The following is a 14,523-nucleotide window of genomic DNA, read 5'->3' as shown; positions in this document are numbered from 1 at the left end:
CCTAACTAGGCCAAATGACATAGATGGCATCTCAAAGACGGAAAGGGAAGGGGGACATCAAGAGGTAGGCGTACGGGTTTCGTTTGGTATTCTATTTGGGTATATATTCCCTTTTCTCTTTAATTCCCCTGCATGCCCGCGCCGCCTTGGTGCTCACGGTCTTCTTAAACGGCGCCCTTGCGACGACGTCTCGTCTATCCGTCGCTGGCGTTGATGTTAGATATGTGGAGCCAGCCAGCAAATGCAAGCCATCCGTGTTGCATCGCGCAGTTGTACGTCCGATACGTCACCCGGCGCCCTGAGCTGCAGCTGGGGGCAGATCAGTGCCTCCACTCATGCGGGTCGCGGGTACGCCACCCACCATCAACCGTGATCCCTTCACTCAGCTACCCTGAACATCTCGTTGCGAGTGGGCCTGTGTGGCAGCGGCGAAGAGCTTTAAACAACCTCCCACCGCGCAATCCATCCGACGCTCTCCCCAGCGTTACGCACAACACACACCGTCCCCTCCCTCCCCGCCCGCCGTCCCTCATCGCCTCCGCAGCCCTCTCCGCGGAAAGGCAACCCACGGCCGTTGCTCGCCCCTCGCTCAGTGAGTACGCACCCGTCGTGACGAACCCGATCAGGTCCGCCTCGTTCGGCACGAGCGGGTGCCCGTTCATATCCGTCTGGTTCGGCTTTGGGGGCGGGTACGCCTCCGCGGGCGCCGCGATAAGCGTCTTAGCCAGCATCTGCTTGCGGGTCTGCATATCTGCGTTTGCAGGCAGTCGCTTCTGCTGATTCGACCTGCTGGTGTTCTTGGACTGTTGCTGGTCGGGCAGCGTCGCGAGCCACTGCTCGCGAAGGTCGGCAGGCAGTCCGTCGACGGGCTTCGGCGGCGGCGGCGGGGGGACCGTTGCGGGGACTTCGGCAGAGGAGGCCGGGTGGGCGGGAGCGGGACGCGACGGGAGGCGGTAGATCCTTGCGCAGGTTGTCGCGACGCCGCGGTTGAGGATTGCGATATTGACGTTGATTACGGAGCGGGGCGGCAGGGGGTTAGATGCCGGTGAGGATGTGTGCGCGCGGAATGCGTCTTTCCGGAGTTGATGGAGCGTCTTGAGGAAGCTTCCCGGCGTCGACGTGGAATCTGGGGCAGTCTCCTTTTCTGGTGAAGGCTTGTCCACGTCCATTGGGTCCGGGGACGCCGCAGCCTGGCTCTCGTTCGTCTTTTGCTGAAACAAAAGCTCCACATCGCACGCCCACCCGCTGCCGACCTCTCCCTTGCGACCGGCGCCCAAGTCCAGAGACTCCCACGCGACCCTCTTGCTCTTTGGTCGGCGTTCCCACTCCTCCTTCCTCTTTGTCCGCTGCTCCAGCTCCCACTCGGCGCCGGCGTCCGTGCCGAGGAAGTCGAAGGGGAAGCACGGCAGGTTACGCTCGAATGCGACCTGCCTCATCTCGTTGAGACCCGAGAAGCGCGGGTTGCCGCCCGAGCTCAGAGGGAAGTGGACGAGGCTGTGCCATAGCGGTTGAATGCATCGCCACGGCGCGAGGACCGTCCAGTTCCCCTGGGTCTGGGTGCCGTTTGAGCGTGATGCGAGCAGGAGGACGGGGATCGGCGGGTCCGCGTCGGAAACCTCGAGGACCGTTCCTGGGCGTCTCGCTCCTTTCCGTTTGTCTATCGACTTCTGCGACGGTAAGCGGATTGCCGAGGCGCGAGCGTCTCTTTGGAAGAGGTCGTATGGCTTTAGATTAACGTCGGCCGGCCACTTCGCCAGCAGCTCCATTGACCTGCTTTGCTCTGCTTCATCCTCAGGGTTGGGCTGGCTGACTTTTCTCGGTGGGTATCGAAGCCGCGGGTCCATGATGGAGAATCCCAGAATGGCGTTCATGGGAAGTGATGCCGGGTTCATAACACTGCTCAGATCCCCAAACATCTCCGCGTGCTGTTCCCTGGATCCCTCCTTTACGTGGTAGGGGTGAAGGATTCCGAGGAGAGTCTCTGTTGATGCTGGGCCAGTAAGCTCAATACTGCCGACCTCGAACCGCAGATCCTCGATATAGAGTCTGGGGCTCTGCATCTTCACCAGCCGGAGGAGCTCGTTGAAGACTTCAAGAAATGCGGAGGGGTGCACTCTGATATAGACCTGCCTTTGGGTCTTGACTGCCTGCGTCCCGTCTTCGGTCCCAGCTTGCTCCGCGACCACCTCGGGGTTCCAGATAATCATCGCCGGACAGACCTCCCGCCTCGCGCCCTTGAAATCTCTGTTCAAGAACCCAGTCCAGTGTCGCGTACCTGCCCTCCACTTAGCTCCTCTATCGTTCCAACAGCCTTCCTGCGTGATACCAAGCCTGCGCAGAACTTGCTCCACACCCTTAGCCGCGCCGTAGAGTCCGATCGTGCTCATATAGCTCGTATCCCAAACAACGGCGCCCTTCTCGCCTTGCGATCGATGCGTCGCTCGGTACGTCTTTTCGTTGGGTGTCAAGGGTATCGCGAACCTCCACAGAGGGTTCTTCGGCTCGGTCATTCGGGCCCTCTTCGCATGCCACAGATGCGTCGGCAACCATGTCTTGTTGATTTGGCGCTTCCTGAACTTGGACTTGCGCCGCGGAGGGTCGTTGAGCTGGTTCCGACGAATCTTTGGCCTCGGCGGCCGGGTCGAGACTGTAATTTTGCTCTTCTCCGGGACTTCCTCCTGCTCCCCGCCATCCTTTGCCTTCGCCTTGGCGGCCTTCATTTGCCTCCTCCGCTTCTTCTCCGCGAGGATGCCTAACCTCTTGGCCGTCTCGGCACGGATCCGAGCCCTCGTCGTCTTGGGCTTCCGCTTCTTCGACACCACCACGGGCGTGTTATCCTCAGCCATCTCCTTGAGCGCGCGCCTGCGCAGCCGCTTCGGCACCCTCTTTGCGTTGTGGCTCGCCGTCCGCCGGCGCATGCCGCGAGGCACTTGCTGAAAGGCGCGGCTCGTGGCCTCAGACTTGGTATGCCGCATGCTCTCCTCGAGGGCCCTAATTTCGAATTCGCGCGCGTTGAGAAACGCTTGAAGGTCGAGCTCGCCATCCTTGAGGGCCGCGTCGGAGGACTGTGCCGCTATCTCTCTGTCGTTGCGGATCTTGACGCGCTTCTGCGCCCAGCCTCCGCCGCCATTGTTGCTTCCGTCGCGACCGTTGCCTGGTCGTGAGCCATTGTCGCCAGAGGGGCCTTGTTTTCGTTTGTTCGCGAAGGCGGATTTCAATGGCTTTTGATTAGGACCTGCTGCCGACATTGCGGGTCATGGTGCGTCTGCAATGGCGTGGAATGGCTGTCTTTGACTGGTGTCGTCGCGTGGTGACTCCCCAACTTTGAAAGCTTCTCCAAGGATTGGAAAAGAAGAAAAAAGGCGTTATCTTATCAGACATTGCGCATTAAGGGCACCCTTGGGGCAGAATACTGAAAATGAGGGGCGACGTGGGGTAGACTACCTACGTGTGGCCATTGCCTTATTCAGTACGCAGCAAGTCTCCTAAGTCCATCACCCAGGACAGACGCATTTTGATGTTTGCTCAGCTATTTCGGATTTTCAACTCAATCTTTTGGAACCCCGTGTCTTTCCAATCCATGAAGAGCAACGCTTGTCACTTTGAGTACGGGTATTTCGGGGTAGGCGAAATGGTATTTCGACGCACCTAGCCCCTTTTCAGAAGCGATGCTTAGTCAGCAATCTCATCACCAAGTATCCTCACTAACAGCAACCATCATAGCCGCTGTAACTATTTAACCATAATTTCCTCACCAGAATCGTGTTCAAACACCAACTCTAACCATGTACCTAGTATCATAAACTGATCATAACCAAGTATATATACGTTTCGTTCCCTTCCGAAAGTCAAAGACTTGAGAAGATCTCTTGTGAGATCAAAGTCTTAGAAGGTGTCAATGCTAGAATTGCAAGGATCCAGGCACAGACGTCATATTCTATGTATATGGACCGTGCAGCTAAAAGGGTTAGACACATCGAAATATCGATTCGCCTACGGTACGTCGAAGGGCCCGTTCTCTGCTACTTTAGGCAGTTGAAGCCACAGATCATCGGGCAGGCTGTAAAACAATCCTATAAATATACCAATCCGAAGAATGCGAAAGACACGGAAAGACACTGCATAAGCCCGTAACCATAAGCAGCAAGTCCATCCAACGTTCATGAACTGGTTTCGTAACCAAACGTTCATCTATTCTACACGGAGTCATTAGTCAATACCCAATTTGAATTCACCGGTCTCTCGCGAACCCCGATCTTCTTCTGGTTTTGGTCTGGGCGGTAACATGTAAACTCACAGACAAGGATCACATGTGAAGTAGGTAGTAGTGTATGTACAATTAGACGTCTGGTCATGCAAACACAGCTACCTAGCGCAGATTCATTCAGCGGCATGGGGGCCCTTCACGCACGTATCACTGTTGAACCACTCTTAACTACAGGTCAGCTAGGTGCAAGTACAAGCCAAGGCATGGCCTCGTTCCACTCGGCTCCTCCTAATCTGGACGCAAATAGATTTGTTTTCACCGAGTATCAAATAAAAATCACAGTCGACGTGTGTTTAAGAGACCTTGGTTAAAAGAGACTGTTGTCTATATTGTGTATAAATACATCTTCCAAGACTCCCGCCTCAAGTTATGTCATGACAAGCAGCAAGCCAAAGACACCATTGAGTTAACTTCGTTTCTACTATCCTTCTAGATTGGCAACGGGTTTCCCCATTTGATTCACCACACCTCAAACCAAAACGCAGCATGCTGCCATTACTCATTCCAGTCCTATTTGGGCTGCTCTCGGGGTGAGTTTGTAATAGTATTTTGACAGGAACTCTCTCCTTCCATGCCGAAGTGAGTGTGGACTAATCAGGAACTCGTTTCTTCAGCGTCTCCGCACAAAGTGAAAACTTTCGTTTAGCAGGGCATTGCTGCCAGGTGTCTCTCACTGAAAACATCGATCCTATACCATTCAACAACTACACTGAAAAGTGCTGCACTGTGCCGACTGTTGTAAAACAACCGGAGGGATGGGTAAAGAAACGCCTACCAATTGATGGCAGCGCATATGCTAATGATTGATTGGGAATAGAAAACCTGTGTATTTAATATCACGACCGAGCAGCCGCAAAGGGCAATGTTGTCATGCTGCGGGAGGTTCAGCGTACCCGGTGCTCTGCAATACTCCCGTTGTATTGACTATGCAACCCCTTGAAAGCATTTCCGATGGGTGAAAAGGGCATAGCAGTCGCGCTGTTGGCAATTTAATATCTCGCGCCCAGTTGTCACCCCCAACCACCACGGCAGGTCCTCAGGCCACCCGAGGGCGGAGCAACAATGGTCATTGCGTGAATAATTAAGCAGAGCTTTAACCATTTCAACTCCCTGCTACAGACGTGTCGTCGGGGCAGCTTGCAGTTTTCAGTCGAGTTTTTTGCTCGCCGTTTATGAGCAAGGTCACGACTTCCGCTCCGTCACATATACTACCTTTGTCGAAAATTCCTTCATCGCAGCTTTCAGAATGGCGTTGCGTATTGTCAATGACATTGTGAATGTGGAGAGAACGATAGTTATACTCGACTCCAACAAGATGCACCTGACGGTTGTCGTTCTGAGGTATTGCAGAAAGGTGGGGTAAATAGCTCTCTTCATGTTAGAATCGTAGCGCTACTGACGGTGGTACACTGCAAGCGGTAATTCAAGCATTGTCGGAACAGGTAAGCAGGTGACGGACAATTGCTGGTCAGCTTGCATTTTCGTGTCGCTCAAATTTCAACCTCTAAACAGTTTAGGTTGAATCGAATTCCGGCTTCATAACGTTCGTCTCCAGAGGACTACCTTAACGTCGGCCAGAGCACATTGGGCTGAGCAGCCCTTTTGAAGTGCTGATAGGGAGATCGAAAGCTTTCAAGGGTGGGTGGGGCCTTGACTACGTACAGGGCTCCGGGGTCGTTCAGACTTCGATCGGCCCAGGAACTTATCATAAGTGCTCCGGTTGACGGATCAACGGCACGTATGTATGTTATCACCGCCATGTACCGGCCGAATCCTTCACCGGAACTTAGTACTTCCCCAACCGCTGCTCCAAGTGACTCACCGGACCGGTGACTCTTACAAGGCCAGCCCGGTTATACTTGTTATAGCCGGCGCCTTTCAATTGCCTTCCTGTTTGTGAAAAGGCTTCGCATCTGACTTTCTGTACTTGACGTGGAGCACGTTTCCCTGCATCCTGGCTTCTCAGGGCCTTCCTCCAGTCTCGATATGGAACCAAAACCCTCCAACCCAGACCTCTGGCTGGAGCCCCTCGACACAAAGCACCTCGGGGACTTCCGTGAGCTTTGCTCCGATGAGCAAGCTGCTTTTTGGAGGTGCCCCCCTTTTCCAATCATGGTCCCTGTGTATGTGACTTACACCCCGTCTCAGCTCCCAACGTCACACAGACACTCTCGAAGCGGCAGCGGCCCGCCTGTCCAAGATCTTTGCACAGAACGCAGAGAAACCATGGTTCTTAAGCTGTGCCATCATGTTTTCAACTTACTTGCCTCCAGGCACTGATAATGCCAAGGCGGCGACAACAACAACAACAACAACAACAACAACAAAGTTGATCGGCGTGATCAGGACGACGCGGTCGTCGCCGCGGGGGCTGCAGATAGGCTACAAGCTACGGTCGGACTGCTGGGGCAAGGGATACGCCACGCGTGCCGTGTGTGCATTTCTGGATGTCTACTGGAGCCGGCCGCGCTGGGTCCCGAGGGAAGAGGTGTTTGTTCCGCAGACGCAGGGTGGTGGAGAAGTTGGCTTGGACATGTTGAAGGATGGGCCGTCGAGGAGGGGCGAAAACGTGGTGACGAGGGCTGCCGGGCTCGGTGGGGAGGATGACGAGATCGAGATCACGCATCTCATAGCCCAAGTGGACCCGGAGAACATTGGCAGCATGCGAGTGGCGGAGAAGTCTGGTGGGAAGCTCGTTGCTGTCGACAGGGGTTGCGTCAAGGTCTGGCGGTTCCCGGAGATGCGAGATATGGCTACGTGGAGGCTAGACAAGCCCCAGGTCAACTTTGCATCAGCTTGACCGGATGGTAAGGCTTCGATATTATGAAGCAGATTGATGAATATTTCATGCGAGGTTGCAGGTATTTGTCAACTGAAGCGAGAAATTAGACATTCGTGACGGTAGCGAACTGCTATCTTTCTGTCTTTTGCAGGACTAAACAGATAGCTGAATGCATTAAGTTCATACCATGTGGAACGTGTCTCCTTTCAATGAAGACACGGATCCCAGACCGAAGCAGAGGCCCGAAAAGTTCATTATGTGAGATTTGAGAATCAATGTACAAAAGAAGACAATAGGATTACATCCTGCTTTCTGTGGACAAGCTCTAACTCTTGGTCACCTTGGTCACGCAGTTGATGTCGAGAAGGCCGGTGTCCAAGTTGATGCACAACCACTGGGGGTTCTTGCCGCTCGGGGCCTTGACGTTGATCTTGGAGGCGTTGATGTTCAGGCATTTCTGCTGCAGTGTTAGTGACTTGTGTTCACAAGTTCAGGGGTGCATGAGTGACTAACCGCAGGGCTGCTGCAGACGAGGCTTCCCACGCGAGGGTCGTTCTTGGAGGAAGCCGTGCCATCAAAGTTCTTGAAATAGATGTCGCTGATGGTCATGTTGGACTAGGGAGCGTCAGTACACTTCTCACATCTCTCGTCCGGGGCAAAGCGCTTACAGGATACTGGTTGCAGATAGTCTGGTTCTTCTGGCCGTAGCACTGGTCGATTGTGATGGCGTTATCGTTGTTGGAGTTGTGGAACGTATCATACGTCACGTTCTTGACGTATCCCGAGCCGCCGCCGCCGGAGAGCGAGGGCTGGAAGGGGGTGTCGATGCCGGGCCAGACCTTGATGCGGGCACCATCGGAGGCGTTGGACATGGTGGTGTTGTAGACGTATAGGTTCTCGACGATGTCGAAATTGCCGACATACTGGCCGAGAGAGCCGACGGAGATGCCGTGGGAGCCGTTGCAGACGAGGTTCTGGATGACGACGTTTGTCGAGTTGGGCTTGAAGGAGACGCAGTCGTCGCCGTTGTTGATGTGCGAGTTCTGGATGACGACCGAGTCGGAGCGGTAAATATCCCAGCCATCCGTGTTCTTGGCCGGGTTGCTAGAGGTTGAGCCGACCTTGATGGTGATGTCGGAGATGAGCACGTCGGTGCTGTTGGCGATGAGGTTGAACCACTGCGTGGGAGTTAGTGACGGATGGCCTTGGGAGGGGGGTTGAGAGTCTGAGTGCTCCTGGGGTCTTACTTGAGGCGAATTGACCATGTTCAGGCCGGTAATGGAGCCGCCGTGAAGGCCATCAGTGACGAGCAGGATGGGTCGCTCGAGGGTGGCGTTCGAGGCGAATCGGTCGTACCACTTCTGGCCGTTTCCGTTGAGCGTGCCGACGCCGTTACCGTAAATGTTCACATCCTTGCCGCCAAACACCCACATGGACGAGGACAGCTGGAAGACGTACTTGAAGGTCCGTGGCAGCCAGTGGTCAATGTCATCGCAAAAGTTGACAGTACCGGTGATGGCGACGTCGACGGCGTTCAAGAAAGTCAGGTCCAGGGGCGAGCAGACGTTGTAGGTCGAGTCGAGGACGACGGTGCCGCCGTTGTTGCAGTCCTTGAAGGCCTGGAGAATGGCGGCGGCGTCATCGCTGCCATTGGTGCCGGCCTTCACGGCGCACGTCTTGGTCCTCGGGGCCGAGGCGGGGAAGGCGTGGCCCGGATGGAAGGGCGCGGCCTTGATGTCTGGGCGCTTGGGGGCGACGGATGAGGCTCCTGCGGCCTGGGTAAGGGGAACCAAGGCGGCGGCCAGGAGACCACTGAGGAGAGTTGGAGCGACCATGATGAGGGGAAACGAACGTGGTGGCTGGCGATGGTAAGGATTACTGCGCCAAGGGATTGCCAAGCGATACCGAGCTGTATAATACCAGTTCGAGCCTGGGTGCGACTGCCACCCTACGAGGGGCAGGATTTATATCATATGTGCTGACTGGTCTTGAGAGAGCTCTCGACGCGTCAAGACACGCCCGGGGTATCCACCATCAATGACACCGAGATAGGGGAGCCGAACTACTGTAGGTGAAGCATGACACTAAGATGGGAGTCTAGCGAAAGGAGCATACGACATGGGTTGGAATTTTTCCGTCCATATGAAGGGCACAATAGGGGACAGCGGACGGACAGGATGTCAAGGCTTCGTGACGAGGGGAGCAGAGCGAGCCGCGACTCATTCCATCGTTGTTTGTGGGGACAACGGACAAGTCAAGCTTTTGGCGGCTTGTAGACGATGCCGGGGGCCATGCTGGTGACGATTCGTGCGGTTAATTCCGCCGTTTCCGAGAAAAGCTTAACAGGAGGGAAACTCGACCAGAAAGAATACCCAGGTACGTGTTTGCGGCGAGTTGGACATGGAGTCCCAGGCGGGAATTCAGGGGAACATGTTTATTCGGGGGAGAGGAGAGAGACAAGAGTGGGATTTGGGCGGCTGGTGAAGCCGAGACATGGGACGGAGACCAAATTGGTCAATCACAGGTCATCAATTACAGTGTGGGCTAGCGCTAATTAAGGGCAGGCAGAGGGGCTCTGCTCGCATACCGTTGTTGATTTGGCCACTGTCCCTCCGCGGACAGGCACTAGGATACCCCACGTCGTCGTGGAGGTTCGTTCCTTCCGTGGCCATTGTGGGGGGACCCCAGGCCAAGCCGGGTTGGCTTATTCCAGTGCCGCGTCTCCGAAGGCTTGGTTTGCTTGATGTGCTTGATTCCGCGTCCTCTTCTTTTTCCTTGGACGCCTCCATCTCGACTGCTTCCCCCGCGTCGTCACCAAGCATCGATCGTGGCTAGCGCAACGGCCGAACGACTGCTAGGTAGTCCAGGGACGGCTCTCGGCTCGTGCTGTGGTTCGTGGAAACCGTCGTCTCGAATTCTTCCATCTGCAGAGCCCCAAAGTTGGGGTCGATCTCCTCATTTCCCCCCATTTCCCCCATGTCGCCATGTGTCCCGACCGTATATCCTGCGTCCAACCTCACAGCTGACCGCTGCATATCCATACATTTCCCCGTGGGCAATCGTGATCCTCTGCCTAGGAGGAAGGGCATTCTGGGGTAATACTGCCGTTCCCTTTCCCCGCGTTGACAGGCCATGACCAGGGAATTTGCCATTCTGGCATCAATGCCGCGCTGCCGTTGCTAGCGCAACTGTTCACTGCCACTCTCGTCCACAGCTCGTCCCTCCTTGGTGCCGATTCCGACACCGGGCTCTCTCCGGGAAGGGGATGCTCGGAAAAGCTGCCCCTGGACCGGATCTCCCGGGTAAATCTATCAGGGAAAACGCTGCTATAGCAGGTAGCAATGGACAGCGGGAAGTTGTACAGTATATATTCGCAACCAGATCTCCGGCTCCAGAGTTGGATCTGGATGCCCATCGACCTTCCTTCAGCTCGGCCAAGTAGCTTTCTGTCTTCTACACTACCCTGTTCGTATGAAGCTGTGTGACTATGAGGACCTCCATTTCCCTCCCCCTCCTCTCGGGGGCCCTCGCTTCCTGGGCATCCCTCACCGCAGCCGTGATCCCCTCGGGCCCGGCAAAGACATACGCAGCATGCCAGAAGAAGACATGCGACAACCCCCTTGAGGGCTGCCCTCCAAACACCCTCTTCGTCAGCAAGACCTCGAGCCGCGCAAACTTCACCACCATCCAGGCCGCAATCGCCTCCCTCCCAACAACACCACCCCCTACACCATCCTCATCGCCCCCGGGAACTACACAGAGCAGCTGAACGTCACCCGCTCAGGGCCTCTGACGCTGCTGGGCATGACAGACAGCCCCGCCTCGGGCGACCTCTACTCGGACGTGAGCCTCAACTCGACAGCCTCCAACGCCAACGAGGTTCAGGTGTGGTGGAACGCCGCGAATCACAACGTCGCGTTCCCGGACAACGCCTACACGAGCGTGCTGACCGTCGGCCCGAACCTCAACGCCACCCTGACCGGCTCCGGGCCCACGGGCTTCCCTGTCCCGGAGGACACGCCCTTCGGTTGCGTCGACTTCCGGGCGTACAACATTGACTTCCGCAACGATGAGTATCCGTTCTCCAACGGCCCCGCCCATGCCGTGGGCGTGAGCAGGGCCAACGCCGGCTTTTACTCTTGCGGGCTGTACAGCTACCAGGACACCCTGTACGTCGGCAAGTTGGGCAATGCCTACTTCTACGACAACGTGATTGCGGGCCAGACGGATTTCCTGTACGGCTTCGGCACGGCGTACATTGAGAAGTCGACACTCTCACTGCGCAACTGCGGCGGTGGCATCACGGCGTGGAAGGGTAAGTCTTCACATGTCCTTGTTTCCATACTTTCAAGCTGCGGACGATCGCTAACACCTCCCAGGCACAAACACGACCTTTGAGAACAAGTACGGCGTCTACATTTCCGACTCGCAGGTCATCGCCGCCAACGCCTCCATCGCCCAGACCATCCGCGGCGCCTGCGCCCTCGGCCGGCCCTGGAACGCCCAGCACCGCTCCATCTTCATGGAGTCCTACTTTGACGCGAGCATCAACCCGCAGGGCTACATTCTCTGGGGCACCACGGACCCGCGCGCCAACAACTACACCTTCATGGCGGTCTATGACGACCGCGGTCCGGGCTGGACGCCTGCGCAGATGGCAGCGAGCAACATCACAAAGGTTCTCGACGATGCGGCTGTCAAGCCTTACAGGAACCCCGCCGATGTGTTTCAGACGGCCGAGGGCGGGTTTGGCTTCGTTTCGTGGATCGACCAAAGTGTGTTAAGGAAGGCATGATGTCTGCATTGGAGGAGACACTGGCCCGCCGACCAAAAGAAAGTACAGGTGATGTGAGTCTAGACAATAAAAAAGTAATGAAGCATCCCTTTTATCATACCAGGGAGAGTTAGCCATTGGTACCCGTCATCCGTCTCTGGTGAGAGAATATGTCCTCTCTCCATGTTCCACAGCAGAACATAAAGACCTACCGATCTATTAACCCTACCATCACCTTCCATATCATTCCTGAAACCATCATTCTGTCATACCAACAAAAGCCAATCAAGCAAATCGTTCTTCATAAACCATGATTTCGTCAGCATCCATTTCAGAAAGAATGTGTACCAACATCCCTTCAGTCAAACACGATAGGCGTGTCTTTGCTGCCACCAGCTGGCATGGGCTCGGGGGTGCCTCCGATTGACATGGTCCTCGAGCGTGACCGCGAGCGAGCTGTGTACAGCGTCGCCGGTGTGTCCGGCGTGGTCGGCGTATTGGGGGTATCAGGAGTGCTGGGCGGCGCGTCGAGCACGTCGGCCATTTCGACATCGAGATCATGATCATACTTAATTTCGACCTGTATCTCATCATCGTTCAGCAGGATAGCGTCGTTTTGCGAACGTCCGATGTCCCGAAAGCCCGTCATCAACACTGGAGGGGGGACCGCGCGGCGCGGACCTTCCGAGACGAAGACCAACTCCCGGCCGCCGACGCTGCTTCGCATCTTCCGCGCCGGCGCAAGTCCGTCTTCGACGAGCAGCCAGTTCTTCAGGTGCTCACACAGGAGCCGTACGACACACGACGGGAACGCGTTGCCGATCTGCTTCTTTAGGGCAGACTTGGGTGCGTCGGCGAACTGGTGCCAGACGGGGAACCCCTGGAGACTCGCGAATTCGCGGACCGTATAGGATCTAGTGTTGGACCAGTGCATGTTCTGGCCACCCGAACAGGTCACGCATCTGCGAAGGATCTGGTCCGGGTCGCTGACGACTGATCCAAGCGGGAGGGTGTCCTTGATTTCCTCCTCCGGGTTGTGGAAGGTCGATGTGACCTTGATCTTGGCCAGAGCCTGGCGGATCGTAACGTACTTTGACAGACCGCCGGTGCCAGTCTTTGAGTGGGTCGCAGAAGGGAAAGGGGGCAGCTTTTCGCCCGGGCATGCGCCGATCATGATCAACCTCTTCCGGGTCTGAGGTAGCCCCCATGTTTGAAGGTGAACAATTTTCCAGGTGACCGAGTAACCAAGCTCGGTGAATCCTCCAACGAGAGAGCAGAAGAAAGGATCGTGACAGGACTGCAAGATGCCAAAGGTCTGTTCCAAAGTGAAGATGCGAGGTCGTAGTTTCTCCACAAGGCTCCGGCAGGCAAACAATGCGGCAATGTTCGCCTCGTCGTTGGCACCCGCGACGGTGTGCGCCGGAGACCATGTCTGACAGGGAGGAGACAGGTGCAGGATGTCGGTGCGCATTTGCGTATTCTTTGACGCCAGCATGAGCTCATCGATGGACATCTCGAAGAGATTGGTCTTCGGGAAGTTGAGGCGGTAGGTCGCGCAAGCTTTCTCCCAGTGATCGATGGCATATTCGATATGCAACCCAGCGCGCTCTGCTCCACGAGAGAATCCACCCGCACCACAGAACGAGTCAAAGACGGTATATTGCTGCTTGGGTGTATTAAGGCAGGCATCTGGTCCTCGGGCCTCAGGCATATGTGAGCCGCCCCGAATCGTCTGGCCTCTCCAACTTTCTCTGAGGGCCTCCTCCGGAACTCTGAACTCGTCTCGCACGACCTCGTGAGCTCTGATTCGTTCAAGAGACCAGTGGTTCGCTTTGCGGTCCCTCTTCGTGTTGGAGTTGCGGTAATGCACATAAAGCTTCCACCGACAGACCAAAGGGCCCTCTTTTTCGACTGCGGTGCGATGCCAGAATATCTTTGGATCATAGCGATGCTGGGGGTATGACGCGTTGGTCAGGTGCAGAGTTCGGGGTCTAAGAAGCGCAGAGATTGCGACTTCAATGCATGCTTGGTCTTCCGGGGCGCGGTCATCTTCTTCTTCCAACTCATAGATTGCAAACACTTCATTTAGTTTGCGAGGCAATTTAGCCATCAGCGTGCGAGACCGGGAGAAAGGCAATCCTCGAATCGTATACTCTTGCGTCCAGAGATTCTCAGATATCGCGGTGACTAGAATGAAGTGGTTTTCGATAGACAACTTTGGGGTGCACTCCGGATTGAGCTCATAAAGCGTATTCAGCTTAATCCAGAGGCCCCCGCCAACCTTAATCTTGTCATGGTTGCGCTCAGGAGCTCGTGGCGCAGGATCACGGCGGCGCTTTCGCGAGCGAACAATGATGACTGGGTCATCGTCAACGGTAAGGTCGATGAAGTTTGCAAGCTCTTCGCTGACGATATCTTCTTCTTTTTGTTCATCAAGACCACTGATATCAGTGCGGAGTGAATTGTTTCTGCTCTGAGGTCGATACTCGTGAATTAGACGCTCGATGTCGACGACGCGTTGATCTCCCACCGAGTAGGCTGGTTCGTCGCATTCAAGGTCAATGGCGTCTTGAGGGCTGTCCCCGGAACGTTGTGTACTTCCCATGGCAAAGACCCGTTGAGCTACGTAAGCCATGAGAGTTAGAAAAGCAATGGTTTCGGGCATCAATGGGCAACTCACTTGGTTGCCTAGGTAGCTCG

At 55.6% G+C, this 14,523-nt stretch overlaps 4 protein-coding genes across 4 annotated transcripts; 1 reads left to right on the top strand and 3 right to left on the bottom strand.

The window, feature by feature from the left end:
* Positions 1-438: 438 nt before the first annotated feature.
* On the bottom strand, positions 439-3,248 carry ColSpa_02666 (ribonucleases P/MRP protein subunit POP7; the record flags this gene model as incomplete). Its single annotated transcript, XM_049268878.1, has 2 exons — positions 439-584; positions 605-3,248. The coding sequence occupies 2 exons, from the start codon at positions 3,246-3,248 to the stop codon at positions 439-441; spliced, it is 2,790 nt and encodes a 929-aa protein (XP_049124835.1).
* A 3,267-nt stretch (positions 3,249-6,515) lies between these two features.
* On the top strand, positions 6,516-7,067 carry ColSpa_02665 (uncharacterized protein; the record flags this gene model as incomplete). Its single annotated transcript, XM_049268877.1, has 1 exon — positions 6,516-7,067. The coding sequence occupies one exon, from the start codon at positions 6,516-6,518 to the stop codon at positions 7,065-7,067; it is 552 nt and encodes a 183-aa protein (XP_049124834.1).
* A 307-nt stretch (positions 7,068-7,374) lies between these two features.
* On the bottom strand, positions 7,375-8,884 carry ColSpa_02664 (putative exopolygalacturonase X; the record flags this gene model as incomplete). Its single annotated transcript, XM_049268876.1, has 4 exons — positions 7,375-7,506; positions 7,563-7,664; positions 7,718-8,227; positions 8,297-8,884. The coding sequence occupies 4 exons, from the start codon at positions 8,882-8,884 to the stop codon at positions 7,375-7,377; spliced, it is 1,332 nt and encodes a 443-aa protein (XP_049124833.1).
* A 3,297-nt stretch (positions 8,885-12,181) lies between these two features.
* On the bottom strand, positions 12,182-14,458 carry ColSpa_02663 (modification methylase HphIA; the record flags this gene model as incomplete). Its single annotated transcript, XM_049268875.1, has 1 exon — positions 12,182-14,458. One exon carries the CDS (start codon positions 14,456-14,458, stop codon positions 12,182-12,184), a length of 2,277 nt encoding a protein of 758 aa, XP_049124832.1.
* Between the last annotated feature and the right edge of the window lie 65 nt (positions 14,459-14,523).

This window comes from Colletotrichum spaethianum, assembly GCF_022836535.1.
Source record: "Colletotrichum spaethianum MAFF 239500 DNA, contig05, whole genome shotgun sequence".
Lineage (NCBI taxonomy): Eukaryota > Fungi > Ascomycota > Sordariomycetes > Glomerellales > Glomerellaceae > Colletotrichum > Colletotrichum spaethianum.
This window is presented reverse-complemented; position numbering and strand designations above follow the sequence as displayed.